At 49.2% G+C, this 13,093-nt stretch overlaps 4 protein-coding genes across 4 annotated transcripts; all 4 read right to left on the bottom strand.

Moving 5' to 3' along the window:
- Nucleotides 1–171: 171 nt before the first annotated feature.
- Nucleotides 172–2,220, bottom strand: BJ212DRAFT_1481640 (general substrate transporter; the record flags this gene model as incomplete). The annotated part of the gene is made up of 10 exons (XM_041340295.1): nucleotides 172–623; nucleotides 683–820; nucleotides 874–974; nucleotides 1,028–1,252; nucleotides 1,303–1,610; nucleotides 1,664–1,828; nucleotides 1,884–1,913; nucleotides 1,985–2,062; nucleotides 2,128–2,154; nucleotides 2,209–2,220. 10 exons carry the CDS (start codon nucleotides 2,218–2,220, stop codon nucleotides 172–174), a joined length of 1,536 nt encoding a protein of 511 aa, XP_041192251.1.
- Nucleotides 2,221–3,571: 1,351 nt separating this feature from the next.
- On the bottom strand, nucleotides 3,572–6,175 carry BJ212DRAFT_1481639 (uncharacterized protein; the record flags this gene model as incomplete). The annotated part of the gene is made up of 10 exons (XM_041340294.1): nucleotides 3,572–3,731; nucleotides 3,830–4,137; nucleotides 4,174–4,817; nucleotides 4,870–4,959; nucleotides 5,011–5,075; nucleotides 5,126–5,261; nucleotides 5,311–5,404; nucleotides 5,457–5,791; nucleotides 5,846–5,887; nucleotides 5,959–6,175. The coding sequence occupies 10 exons, from the start codon at nucleotides 6,173–6,175 to the stop codon at nucleotides 3,572–3,574; spliced, it is 2,091 nt and encodes a 696-aa protein (XP_041192250.1).
- Nucleotides 6,176–6,637: 462 nt separating this feature from the next.
- BJ212DRAFT_1273602 (class I glutamine amidotransferase-like protein) lies at nucleotides 6,638–7,622 on the bottom strand (the record flags this gene model as incomplete). The annotated part of the gene is made up of 7 exons (XM_041331101.1): nucleotides 6,638–6,756; nucleotides 6,811–6,821; nucleotides 6,876–6,962; nucleotides 7,012–7,081; nucleotides 7,138–7,273; nucleotides 7,339–7,510; nucleotides 7,573–7,622. 7 exons carry the CDS (start codon nucleotides 7,620–7,622, stop codon nucleotides 6,638–6,640), a joined length of 645 nt encoding a protein of 214 aa, XP_041192249.1.
- Nucleotides 7,623–7,907: 285 nt separating this feature from the next.
- On the bottom strand, nucleotides 7,908–11,902 carry BJ212DRAFT_1273282 (tRNA synthetases class I-domain-containing protein; the record flags this gene model as incomplete). Its single annotated transcript, XM_041331075.1, has 18 exons — nucleotides 7,908–8,041; nucleotides 8,101–8,211; nucleotides 8,265–8,359; nucleotides 8,411–8,511; nucleotides 8,570–8,701; nucleotides 8,750–8,880; nucleotides 8,933–9,014; nucleotides 9,068–9,286; nucleotides 9,341–9,900; nucleotides 9,953–10,041; nucleotides 10,095–10,648; nucleotides 10,700–10,935; nucleotides 10,995–11,048; nucleotides 11,105–11,245; nucleotides 11,298–11,365; nucleotides 11,414–11,483; nucleotides 11,539–11,611; nucleotides 11,663–11,902. The coding sequence occupies 18 exons, from the start codon at nucleotides 11,900–11,902 to the stop codon at nucleotides 7,908–7,910; spliced, it is 3,090 nt and encodes a 1,029-aa protein (XP_041192248.1).
- Between the last annotated feature and the right edge of the window lie 1,191 nt (nucleotides 11,903–13,093).

Here is a 13,093-nt window from a genome sequence, read left to right as displayed (position 1 = left end):
AATCATTGCGGCCGTGGACACAAATCGAGGTTCATAAAACGTGCTGTATCGTCGTGGATTGGTTATGATGCTAAATGCTTATGTTAATAGCAGTGCTTAACAAGTACAGTAAACTATTAAACGTTACCAAGAATCAGAAAATGAGCATGCTTAAAACATGCCGTTAACCTCTTAAGCGTCGACTGACTCCTTCTCATCCCCCTTGTTTGTAAGTACATCCGCCAAGTCCCTCTTGCCCACGGACCTCGACACAGCCCAGGCGTTGTACTCGTGGCCCTGTGCGAACACATCCTCGATCTCCTCCAACGAGCGCTGTGCTGTCTCGGGGAAGCAGAAGAAGAAGTGGATGCAGGCTGCGAAGTTGAACGTCCCGAACACGAAATACGTCTTCCATTGGATATGGGCCAACATTGGAGGTGCAGCCCATGCCAAGGCGAAGTTAAACAACCAGTTCGTGGCCGTGGAGAGAGAGACAGCCTTGGCGCGCACACGCATGGGGAAGATCTCGGCAGGGTAGGTCCAGGAGGCGGGACCCATCGTAATGGCGAAGGAAGATACGAAAAAGTAGGAACACACGATTATGGCTTTTGTGGCGGCGGGATTGTTGATTACCACCCATGTAGCTGATTAATAAAAGAAGTCAGTATCACAGAAAGTTAAGGAGTTTAAATGCTAAACTTACTAGCACCGTCGACAGTTCCCCATTGGCCGAAGCGGGCCTGGAGACCACCGACGAGGTAGAGCCAGAAGCCCATGATAAGACAACCGTAAATAAACATCGGGCGGCGTCCCCATTTGTCGATGTAAATGATTGCAGGGACTAAAATTCAAGCGCATCATAATCATCGCCCGATGTAAGCAAATCAATCTTACCAGTGAAGGAGACGTTAAGGACATATTGCACAGAGTCTGCAATAAGATTCGCGCGACGACCAGTAAGACCAGCACCCTCAAAGACGTAGACGACATAGTACCTGTTTGGGTGTAAAAATGAATCGAGTGACCAAAGGCTGGAGAGGGAACTTACATCATAACATTCATACCAGTAAGCTGAGACCACATCTGGAGAGATGAGCCAAGGACGACACGGCGCGACACACCGGGCTTGAGGAGGTCTGACCAGGACTTGGCACCTTCAGTCCGTTCGAAGTAAACCTGTGACTTAATTTCCTCGAACTCTAGAACGACGAGGTCATCCTGCTGGTTGCCTCCACCGTGGAGGTCAGCAAGGATCTCCAAAGCCTCTGCCTCGCTGTTAAGAATATGAGATAGGTGTTTGGTCTATATAAAATGGACGCGTACCGGTTATGATCGACGAGCCAACGGGGGGACTCGGGGAACGCTATCATACCGAAGGCAAGAATGATGGCGGGGATCATCTGGAGACCCCATGGGATACGGAATGAGGCAGTACCATTTATGTACGAACAACCGAACTGAACAAAGTACTGAAGCAAGATACCCCAAGTGATGGACCATTGTTGGAAGGCAACCAGGCGGCCACGAATTTCAGGTGCAGCGATCTCGGACTGATAGACAGGAACAACGGCAGAAGAGATACCGACGGATAAGCCGGAGATGATACGGCCAACGACGAGCATGCCACGGTTCTGGAGCAGCATCTCAACAGAGAAATGATGACATGACAGGATGATACACATACGACTGACGCGCACTGGAGGATAGAACCAATGACCCAGAAAAGAGCAGCAAGGATGATCGTCTTTTTGCGCCCAAGCTTGTCACCAAGGTAGGTAACAGAAAGGGCTCCAATCAGGGAGCCAGCGGGCATAGAAGCAACGATGGCACCCTGTGCATTGGCAGTGGGCTACACGAAAATCTTGTGAATCATACACGAAAGGTTATCAAGAAATCAAACGCACGTTGTTGAAAGTATTCGTGTACGCGGGGTTCTGTCCATGGTCAACATACAATACATCAACATCGTCGAAATAACATCAGGCATGGATGATGGTGGGCTCACGTTCAACGCCGCGGACATGGAAGATATGTCCAGACCGAAGAGGCCTCCACCGATACATGCGAATGTGCCAACGATATACTATCATATGAATATCAGAATCCCGTCCAAGTATAACACTTGTACTGGAGCTTGTGATCACTCACTGGATTCGAGGCGATACGCGCATTGTACTGTTGAACACATTAAGCACGATAGCCAAGGGTTCAAAGCAAAGTGCAACTTACACCTTTGCCCATGTTGACGGGAGGGGGGGAGCAGGTGAAGGATGGAACAATATGTCGTCGGGACGCTGGATTATATTCAGTGTCAGGCACCGACCGCATGGATCTTGTGGAACTCAATTTCAACGACAAAATTGGAACGCGCGTATTTGAAGTGGGTCATGAGACCGTAATAATCATCATAATGGTGACGCCATCAAACATGCAGTTACTTGTTAAGTGGGTAACCTGGCATCAAGCGTGAACTCAATAACTGGCGCTCGATGTACCGATCCGTCCAAGTGAACAACGAAATACCATATGGCATGATAGAAACTCCCTGTACATATGTAATCACGTAAGTAAACAAGTCGAGTCTGCCCGAGGGTTTACCCGTACGCAATGAGATGCGGAGAATGCGGGGCAGCCAGACATTGTAACAGCTAGCGAGTTTTGATGAATTGATGGAATGGAATTTAATGCCCTAGTGATTGGGCCAGACCTATGGAATGGAACAAATTTAGCCTTCCATACGGTTGAGACAGGAGAAGACGCGCTGGCTTTTGGTACTCACCTTATGCCGTGTGTCACTTCGGAACTCAAATCTTGTGGTTGAAAAATTACCCCTTGGCTGGAGTGCTGGCTTCCCATGTACAATAAGAATTTCATATTTTACATAACATCTGGGATATTGGCGTGGATTAGAGTCATTAGACCGGCTGTCTCGAAGTTCCTAGCATGCGTACTTGGTGAACTCTTGATTGTAAGGATGAAAAGGCTTGCTTGTAGATTGCTCACAGAGCTAGTTGTGTCCGTCAGTGCGTGCCAGCTGTCGCGGAAATTAGTACTTCTTCGCCGCCCATGGCAGGAGGCTATGACTTACAGATACCGTCAAAAGTTACGAAACCTTCATCTCTTTCTTGCTCTTATCATGGCGTCGTTGTAGCTGCATCGATTCAGAAGCTCTGAGATATCCGAAGAGCGGGAAAAGATAGCAAGAAAGGCACGATGAGGAAGATCTCAGGCGATTGCCAGTCTGTCGCTTTGGTTGTTGCACACGGTGACTGAGTCAGTGGTCCTGGCTACTTGCCCCGCGCTGCATCACGAGGGCTCAGGGCAAGACAGTCGGGTCACATCGTGCACTAATACTATGCAGAGTTTCGGAAATCGGTCCAGATTCCGGCTTCCAAAGTCTTGGCATGTCTAGTCACTTGTTAAGTACATATTCTGAATGCGCCATCTTGAGACTGAACGAGTCAAATTTTGCCACGTCCAACCATGTATAACCGCCGACCGCCTCACTGACTCGATAGGTCATGTATACAAGAAATCAAAGAACAAGGAAATCCCTTCACGCAATTCCATTTTCAAATGTATGCAAGGCCTTCTAATAGGATCTCCCAAACATGGTCCAACGCTTTGCGTCTTGTCCACAGCCAACACACTTCGTTTCTCCCAATTTGATAGGAGACCAACGCTTCTGCTCGAACGGAATAGCAAGGGATTTGGCACCGGCGGACGGGGCACGCTCGTCCTGCGGTTCTGCACTGTTCAGAAATATGATGTTAGATGCCGTTTAAATCTCCGGAGTTCCCGAGGATCAAAAACATAGTTGTCCGGATCAGAGACGGCATAAAACACTCACGCTCTACCGCTTCGCTCCTTGATGTCATCTTCACATGCTTCACGCTCGCACCACGGAATGACAGCTATGCACTTGCTGTCTAGTGTGGGGACAAAGTCTTCCCATCGTGTAACTTCTTTTACATGCGCGTTGTACTCAGCGAGAGCACGCTGGAACATATCGCTCTGGATAGTTTCGAGCATCTTCGGGATTGTGGTGGCAAGGTCAGCGAGAGCAACGGGGGTCTTTGCACCGGTATCACGGCGCACGGACAACGTCTGCTGCTTCGCAAGGTCATTCGGCCCTATCTCCAAACGAAGGGGAACACCCTATTCATGGAACAGACAACATCAGAGGCGAGCGACGGCAGCCGATGGTAGAGAACATGCCTTTTGTTCCCAGTCGTTGAATTTGTATCCGGGGGTGTAACCCTCCCTAAGATCTGCCCTCGCCCGGACACCCCCATCTATCAGAGATTTTGCGAGGTCATCGCAGGCATTGTTAATCTTAGCTCTGTCTTCATCGCTCGTCTTTGCTGTGACACCACACGGAACTACGACAGCCTGGATAGATGCAACTCGCGGAGGAAGGACCAAGCCTTGGTTATCACCGTGCACCATAGTCATCACACCAATTGTCCGGGTCGACAATCCCCACGAGTTTTGCCATGCAAAGGTCTTGCCTTGGCCAGAGGGATCATTCGGGTCCTCGACCATGATGTTAAACATTTCTGGGCGCGAAAAGTTCTGGCCCAAGCAGTGCGAGGTAGCAGCCTGAATACCACGGCCCGAGGAAGGTACAAAGCCTTCAATCGTGGTGGTATAGAGGGCACCAGCGAACTTCTCCTTCTCGGATTTGATACCAGGAATGACAGGAACAGCAAGGAGTTCCTCGTACACGCGGCGGTACAAGTCGAGGATCTCCCGAACTTCCTTATCAGCCTCGGCCTTGGTAAGGTGAGCAGTATGGCCCTCTTGCCACAGGAACTCCCGAGTACGGAGGAACGGTTCTGAATGAAATGATAAACGATCAACGGATAGTGGTAGAGCACAGGGACTAACGCGGATGTTTAAACTCCCATCGGACGACGTTGTTCCATTGGTTCAATTTCAGTGGCAAATCTCGATGACTCTTGATCCATTTGGCATAGTCTGCGAGCAATGAATAAGTAGCCCTCTCTATGATGATGGAAATTGCCTTACAAGGATACATGACAGTCTCAGATGTCGGACGAATGGCTACCGGCTCCTCAAGGTCAGAGCTCCCACTGTCACATTATTAAATTACTAGAGTTCATTCGCTCCTTTATGCACTTACGCTCTTGTAACCCATGCAACTTCCGGAGAGAAACCCTCAATGTGGTCCTTCTCGCGTTCGAGCACCTTTTGTGACACAAGCATAGGGAAGTATACATTCTGAACGCCCATTGCCTTGATTTTCTTGTTGAACCAGTCTATAACGCGCCTTAGTATTCGGAATCAATCGAGAACTAGATCTCATACCTTGGATCTCCTCCCAGATACTGTACGACCACGGCCTCAAGATATAGCACCCACTAACACTGTAGTACTCGAGCATTTCTGCTTTTATTAAGACCTAAAACACACAAATAAGTCCTAGATCGGGGCAATCAGACAAAGGAACCCACGCTCTGATACCACGCAGAGAAATCGACTTCCTTCTTGACACCGATGGCGATCTGAACGGCGCCATCGATTTTCGCGACCTCTTTCTCTTTTGCAGCAGGTTTTGAAGGAGCCGCGGCGACATCAGACTTGAGGGAAGTAAAGTCGATTTCTTGGACTTTTAAGTCCTCAGTCTCAAGTTTTCGGAGGTAAGACAGGATATCCTGTCCAGAAAGGAAGACAGTTGCACTCGAGGACAGTGCGTGCAACGCAAATGTTGATGAGGAGGACGTGATCGATGCATCAATCACAGTAACAACTTTTGGGAACGTCTCGCTAGTCAATGAAAGTAGCGACACTGATCGTCCATGTAAATCAGATTAGTTACACCGCGTCATAAGGAATAACGTACAAGAGTTCTTATCGAGCGCGAAAAATTCGGCAAGCAGATCCTCTGACGCCAACCTCAGCTCCTCAGGTTAAGCTTCTTGCCGAGCGCCGATGAGCTCGTCTCGGTCTCTTCACGGGCAATGACGACAACAGGGACCGGAATCGCAGTTTTTGCAGTCTTCGGCTTGTAGACGAGCGTTTTGATCAGCTCGAATGATTTAGGCGCAGATGAGGTCGCAAGTAGCGTTTCTCGCCAAGATGCCGGGGAATTTGTTTCAGCATGCGTGACGCTGGCAGATGGGGTGATTGACAGCCCAGCAAGGGACTGGGCTACAGATTCTAGAGTGTTCATAGTTGTAGATGTGGTATATCGAGAAATGGTGGTTAAGGGCCTTTTGACCAAAACGCGGTTTCGGTATGACTCGATAAAATTGGGCCCATACGTTATCCGAGTCAGATGCAAGTCACCCTGGACAACTTTTATTCCACAGGAAAGTCCATGAATTCGCCGCACAGCGTGCAAGAGAGCTCGCATGCGACAAGCAGAAAAATCGCGGAGGATGAGAAGTAAGAAATGCGCCTTAATCGCCTCTTCAACGCTCTCAAGCGACTACGTAACTTACGCGTCGGTACTACAAACTTCAAAGTCTTCGACAACCTTCGACAACTCATAAACCTAACAAACTCTGATGGTAGTCGAATTAGGACCCAATCCTTATATGCCAACTCATAGGATGACTTCGTAGAGGTACCTGTTAACTCCAGAATAGAAAGCTACGCTACCGTGCTTGGCTCGTTGGATTCGGGAGTCCACTCAGAGCGGATACCCAGTCACTGTGCCGGAAGGGAAGATCATAGGTCCTACGATTTCGTCGCGTTTTTCCTTCCCGCACAAGAGCTCGATCAGCGTGAATACGAAAGGAAACGCAGTTCCTATTCAGCGACAGTAAAGAGACAACGAATTACACAAAGTGTAATGCAACTTACCTGGTCCGCGGCTGAAGATCGAGGTCAGCAGAGTCGCTGGCCAACAAATCACGATGTTGACTCACCTTGTGACGAGCGTTGCCTTGCCTGGGACGGCATCCGACACCACCACATCTTGCTCCCTGTAGTCAAAATCTATCGCAACAGAGAAGCTACACCGATATTTCTCGTTAATTTCACCGAGACTCACGGTCTGGGAACTCGCTCTGGACAGATGGGTGCGACGTGATCGGTTGACCAGGAAGTTTTGCTGTGATCGCGACCTTGGAACCTTGCAAAGCATGCATACGCTTCATAAATCACGAATACGATCAAATAAGATCACACCTGCGCATATCATGCCAATAATCCGCTTCTCTGGGTGGTTATAGTAAGAACGAACAAGGTTTTGCACCTCTGTTGATCCTGCCATCGTCACGGCACCCCCCATGCCACCGGGGATGACGAGGGCATCGTACTTCTCCTGAAGAAGTAAGATACCATGAGCTTAACCTCGGACACGCTTCAAAACGGATGAAAAATGCCCACCGGACCGGCAGCAAGGGGGTCGAGGGTGACATCAGGAAGGATCTTCACTCGCCTCGAGCAAACTGCAAGCGGAGGACTTGTATCAGAAGATCCATATGGTGAGAGACCCCTGGGGACAAAGGCAGATGTGCATTCTATTCCTGCGCGGACGAGCGTATCGTATGTTATCGTGCTATATATGCACCCGAGCGATCATTAGCGCATTGATCAGGGGATGATGCAGATGTAACTTACAACTCCATTTCTTCCGTTCCGTCTGCAATGAGGATCAAAGCCTTGACCATGGTTGGTTGAAATTCTTGAGACAGATGTCGCAGTGGATAGTTCCTATTGCTGGGCCGCTTTATGGCGTGAGCAAATGACGATGTTTGACAAACCTTTTTGAACGCTGAGCGCCGAGCCTTGATTTGGCATATAAGATGCTGCCGCATATGCCTAACACCGTGGTGTTGTTCTTACAAAACGTACGCCAGTCAAGCTCAAACAAGTGCGGGAGGTGGGACTGATAGAGTATTATCTAAGATCGTATGTAGTCTAAATACCGCGTGTGCACCATTTTCGCCAACAATCTAATCCGCACGTCGAACGACGTCTTCACAGCGAGGACATAAATCATGATCCTCTTCACGAGTATACGTCCAGCACCGTGGGCACTTACTCGAGGATGCAGGTCTAACGCGAATCGCCAGCTCCAAGTCCGAGTCTACGCAGAAGGAATAGGCGAATTAATACCAAAAACAGCTTTCGAAAACATAGGCGTACCGGGTATATCCATTGAAGAGACATAGGACCACGCGAATGAACTAGTGCCGAGAGAGCCTTCGTCCGTGATGTTGGCATCAGAAACGATGAAAAGCGTCTTCAGGAACGTCTCTGCGCGCAAATACTGTTCAGTTATGAAAAAACGGGAAGATCAAACTGCTCACCTTCGCGTTCAATCAACTGTAGCATATACGGTTGCACGGATATATCGTTGGGCAAGATAATATCGACCTCAGCTTCGAGAGAGCTCTTTAGATACCTACACCGAAACATGCTCAGACTGCGAACGCAAAAAGAATTAGGCACTCACTTGTCCCCTCGAGCCTTTTCCAAAAGAGATAGCACGACGCTGCGCATCCTCAGTAGACTAGCCATGTCTTGTTCGGCACGCGGATCATTCCACTCAGCGCTCTACGTGGTTCAAGAGAATATCAGGGAAAGTACAAGCAGTCACGACATCAATACTGACGACAGGAGTCCACTTCTTCGCAAAGATGGATAACTGGGATACAGCCTCATCACCTTCATGGAGAGTACTGTGGATTTCCTCTGCCAGGTAAGGGAGCACTGGGGCCATTACGGATGTCATGGAGTCGAGGACCTGGTAGGAACATTAGCTAGCTGTATATTCTTACTGGATAGCGCTCACTTTGGCAAGGACAGTCACAACCGCCCGTCTCTCGACACTTTGAATGTCATTGGCATAGAGGCAGTCCTTCGTGATGTCAAAGTAGAGCGATGACAATGTGATGTTTGCAAAGTTGGTCAAGGAATTCATGACTAGCACGGAGAGTATAAGCTTGTAAATTCCATGAACACGATGAGCTCTCACCTTTCGGGAAATTGTAGTCTGCATATCCTTCTGCAGCAGTTTGATCAAGCTTGTAAAGCTCGTTCATCACAAAGCGCTCCGCCTGTCACAACAATCAAATTTGGCATTAGACATCAATTGAATACATGAACTGACCAAGCCCAGTTCGCTGCGTTCAACCGGAACAAAGTGCTTTCGTTGAGCAGTTGTACCAATATTTCCAAGGATAAACCGAGCAGAATTACGGATCTTCCTCATAGATTCCGCACACTGTGCAAGAACTGTGGGTCCAATGGACATATCTCGCCAGTACTCGACAGTTGCCACCCATAAGCGGAGGACATCAGTACCGTACGCAGGTTCTTTCTTCTTATCCTGCCAACCGCAAAACTTCAGCGAACTGTATGGACAAGATAGACAACGACCGACCTTGCCACCGTGGATGATGGTCATCGGGCTGACGATATTTCCGAGTGATTTACTCATCTTCTTGCCCGCTTCATCAAGTACCATACCGTGCGTAATCAGCGTTCCGTATGGGCTTACCGGCCTTGCAGCGTTTGATCCGGAGTTAACGCCCACTGAAGTTAACAACTGGCTCTGGAACCACCCGCGATGCTGGTCTGTGCCTTCAAGACATACGTCCGCCCGATGTTTTCTCCCGCCTGTAGGGACGCTCAGCGTACTCCAATTTGACCCGCTATCAAACCAGACGTCCATCGTGTCCGTGCCTTTGCGCCAGGCCTCAGGACCACCTTCGAATTGGGCGAGTAGCTCGGGGGTAAGGAAGTCTTTGACTGGACCTTCCCACCAATGAGCCACGCCTCGCTCAGACACAACACGCAAGATGTGAGTGATGGATTCGGATGAGAGGACGGCGGTATCCGTCGGAATGTGGTATAGAGCCGGGATCGGGACACCCCACACTCGCTGGCGAGAAATGCACCACTCGGAACGCGAGCGAACGAATGACTCTAGTCGATTGCGAGCTGTGATCAAACAAACTCAGGATATAATTTCAAGGACGGAAGGGGGACATACATGAAGGTGGATAGAACTGTACATCCTTCAGCGCGTGAAGTGCATCATCCTTGATGCCGTCTAGGTTGGCAAACCATTGCGAGGTGGCCCTGTTAAACTATGTAAGCACCGAGATGGGCATCTCTTGCGGGACGCAAATTACGTTACAATAATAGGTTCACCAGTCTTCCAATCATACGGGTAGCGATGCTTGATCCTTTGCACCTTCACAAGGGACCCGGTGGACTCCAGTAGTTTGACAATAGCCTTGTTCCCACCCTTGAGTACCTCTTGTCCCACTAGTGTTTGCGCAGCTTCTTCGCCTACAACATGAGCAACATCAGGAGAAAACTTGCCAGCATCGTCGACGTGACAAACAATGTCCGTGGGGCCTTGCAGAAGACCTAGCGCTCGAAATGCCAAGTAATCTTCTGCGCCATGTGCAGGGGCACAGTGCACCAGACCAGATCCAGACTCCGATGTGACATGAGATGCCGCTATGATCTTTGCGTTCACCGAGCCAGACAGGTGGAGCGGAGCGAAGACGGAGCGAAATTGCGCGCCCACCAGATCTGCGCCCTTCATTTCAGCAATAACTTCGTGGGGTCCGATGATGGGCTCCAGCGCGACAAGACGATCTTTGGCAACAACGAGAGTGTCCGCATTGACAGATGAGCGCACGAAGCTGTAGGTCAATTCGGGGTGAACGGCGATGCCCTGACGAAGGATATCTGTGAGGATGTTAAAGTTGAGAGAACTCATCCATACCATGTTTGCTGTTAGAGTCCAAGGCGTAGTGGTCCATACTAGCAAACTTGCCGAAGGCTCCTTGGCTAAGACTGCTCGGAGAGCAGTGCTCGCGATTGCAGTCTGCGAGTCCAACGGAAAGGTCACATAGGCTGAATGCGAGACATGTTCATCGTTATAGACGAGCTCAGCTTCCGCGAGAGCGGAATGCGACGAGGGAGAGTAATGTACTGGTCGATAGTGCCGGTAAATAAGACCTACGTGACATACGAAATAAATAATAAAGTTGAGTGACGGGAGACAAGAAATCACGTACCTTCCTCGACCATTCGTTGAAATACCTGAAGCTGACGAATTTCATAGTCGTGGTCTTCAGGAAGAGGTCTGTGAGTCAATATGCAGCCATAGATCTGTCTCAGGTCGTACCAAGCGTGCGGAAGGTTGTTTTGGGGCTCCAATCGGCCATTATGCAGAACTGCTCGAATTCCTCCTGTTGCGTCTTCATTTCGCGCTCTGCCGTTGCTTTGGCTGCTGTGCGTATGATATTGGGGGTAACGAAAGGGCATCCTTCTAGATTTCATATTTATTCGACAAGACATCGCTAGGAGGAAAGAACTACGCGCCTTTAACTCCTGTAGAGCCTTATTTTCGATAGGCAAACCATGACAGTCCCAACCGGGGTGGTAGCTTCGACAGATGAGCGGTACTAATCAATCGTAGGAAGGGAGAGCTCACTGCACTTGATGACCTGTCAAGACTTGGTACCTGTTGATGATATCCTTTATAATCTTATTTAAAGCATGTCCTGGAAAAAATAAAATGTTGATATTGCAGATGTTCGTACATTGCTCCGTGCGTACCCATGTGAAGGTGACCGTTCGCATAAGGAGGGCCGTCGAGGAGAACGAAGAGTGGTCGGTGCACATTCTGAGCCTATATACTGCTGCATTTAACAAGGAGCGTGAATAAGTTTGAACAACGCACCTGCCATTGATACAACTCTTCGCAAGTCTTCCTTTTAAATAACGACTCGGACTTTGCTGAGTCTACCCAGAGCGGAAAGGAAGTCTTTGGCAAGAGAAGAGTCTTTGAATAGACTTTGGGGTCTGTGCTAGTGTTCTTCAAAGATAGGGAAACACGGCAAGTAGAGAAATAGCGACTTTTAGATAGCTTGAAGACATGCGGGCGAACTGGCCTTGTGACGATTGGTCCAACCAGACACATGAAGCCAGCACGTAGTCAGCCCTGGCCGGAAAATAAGCAACCAGCCCTAACCCTACGACGAACGAGTCTCTCAAAATGGAAGCAGACCCTTGTTTGTTGTCTGCTCTTCTCTTGAAATTGATCCCCTCCGTCAATCCTGTGTTGTTTTTGTTAGTACCTGTTCTCTCTGCGTGTCTTGCTGATTTCTGGCCTTCTCCCCTGCAGGGTGAAATGTCTGTGTTCCTGTCGAAAAAGCCGTCCGTTGTGGCACGCGTACTTGATATCGATTGTCCACCCCATTCAACACTGTTCATAATGTCGAAACGTATCCTGCGTATTATGGTGCCTTATATTTCCCTCGATTGTATGCTTCTGTGTCTAATTTTTACCGTTAGTTGCAGAACTCTGATGATTTATTGCGACGCTAAGCTTCCTGTGGTGCGCCTCTCTCACTGTTACTGTCATCTTTGATGGCATCCCTTTGTGCGTTGGCGTTGATGGCCAGCGTGAGACTTTTGGACGGGCCCACTTTGAATCAGAAACCTACACTCATTACTCATTATATCGTCGGTTTACCGTTGACCATTGAGACCTGGTTCCCACATTTGCAACCTTAACAGGGATGATGCAACAGGAGGATCCGTCGTGATTTCATCAATCGAAGCTTGTCATCATGACAGTTTGCAACGTTTGCCTACTTCTCTTTTTACCTCTAGCGCCTGACCGTTTGTTCGCAGAAGAGACGATGCCCACACTAAGAACAACGCCATTGGGGTCATCATGTCTTATTTCTTCAAACGACGCACTGAGCTTTCTCTGATGACAGATGACCTCTTATTCTCGGAGTTATCTGATGTCTCCTTGCCTGTCCGCTGTATCAGGTCGCGAGGCGCTGTCATCGCGGCCCATTTTTGTGAAGCCTAGGGAATCAGGTCGCCACTGCTGTACGTGCTCCTCCCCTTCTCATCGCTTGCCTCGCAGGAGACAGCCTCGTTTCTTAATCTTCTGCTTCTTTTGGTATACCATGGTCCCCTCTGGACGATTTGACCCGTGTGCTTTGCAGTCTGAGCCAGACTGACGCGTTCGTCAGCAACCTCAGAGTCTCCGTTCTCTGATAATCACACCGAAAGTCATGCAATGGGCTTGCAAATGCGCTACGGTAGCGTTCGTTGCAGCTATTTCACGGTGGTGCGAATATGGTGGCCAGTGTTG

The sequence above is a fragment of the Suillus subaureus genome, assembly GCF_016647635.1.
Source record: "Suillus subaureus strain MN1 chromosome Unknown BJ212scaffold_19, whole genome shotgun sequence".
Classification (NCBI taxonomy): Eukaryota; Fungi; Basidiomycota; class Agaricomycetes; order Boletales; family Suillaceae; genus Suillus; species Suillus subaureus.
The sequence above is the reverse complement of the archived record's forward strand: the minus strand, read 5'-3'. Positions and strand labels throughout refer to the sequence as shown.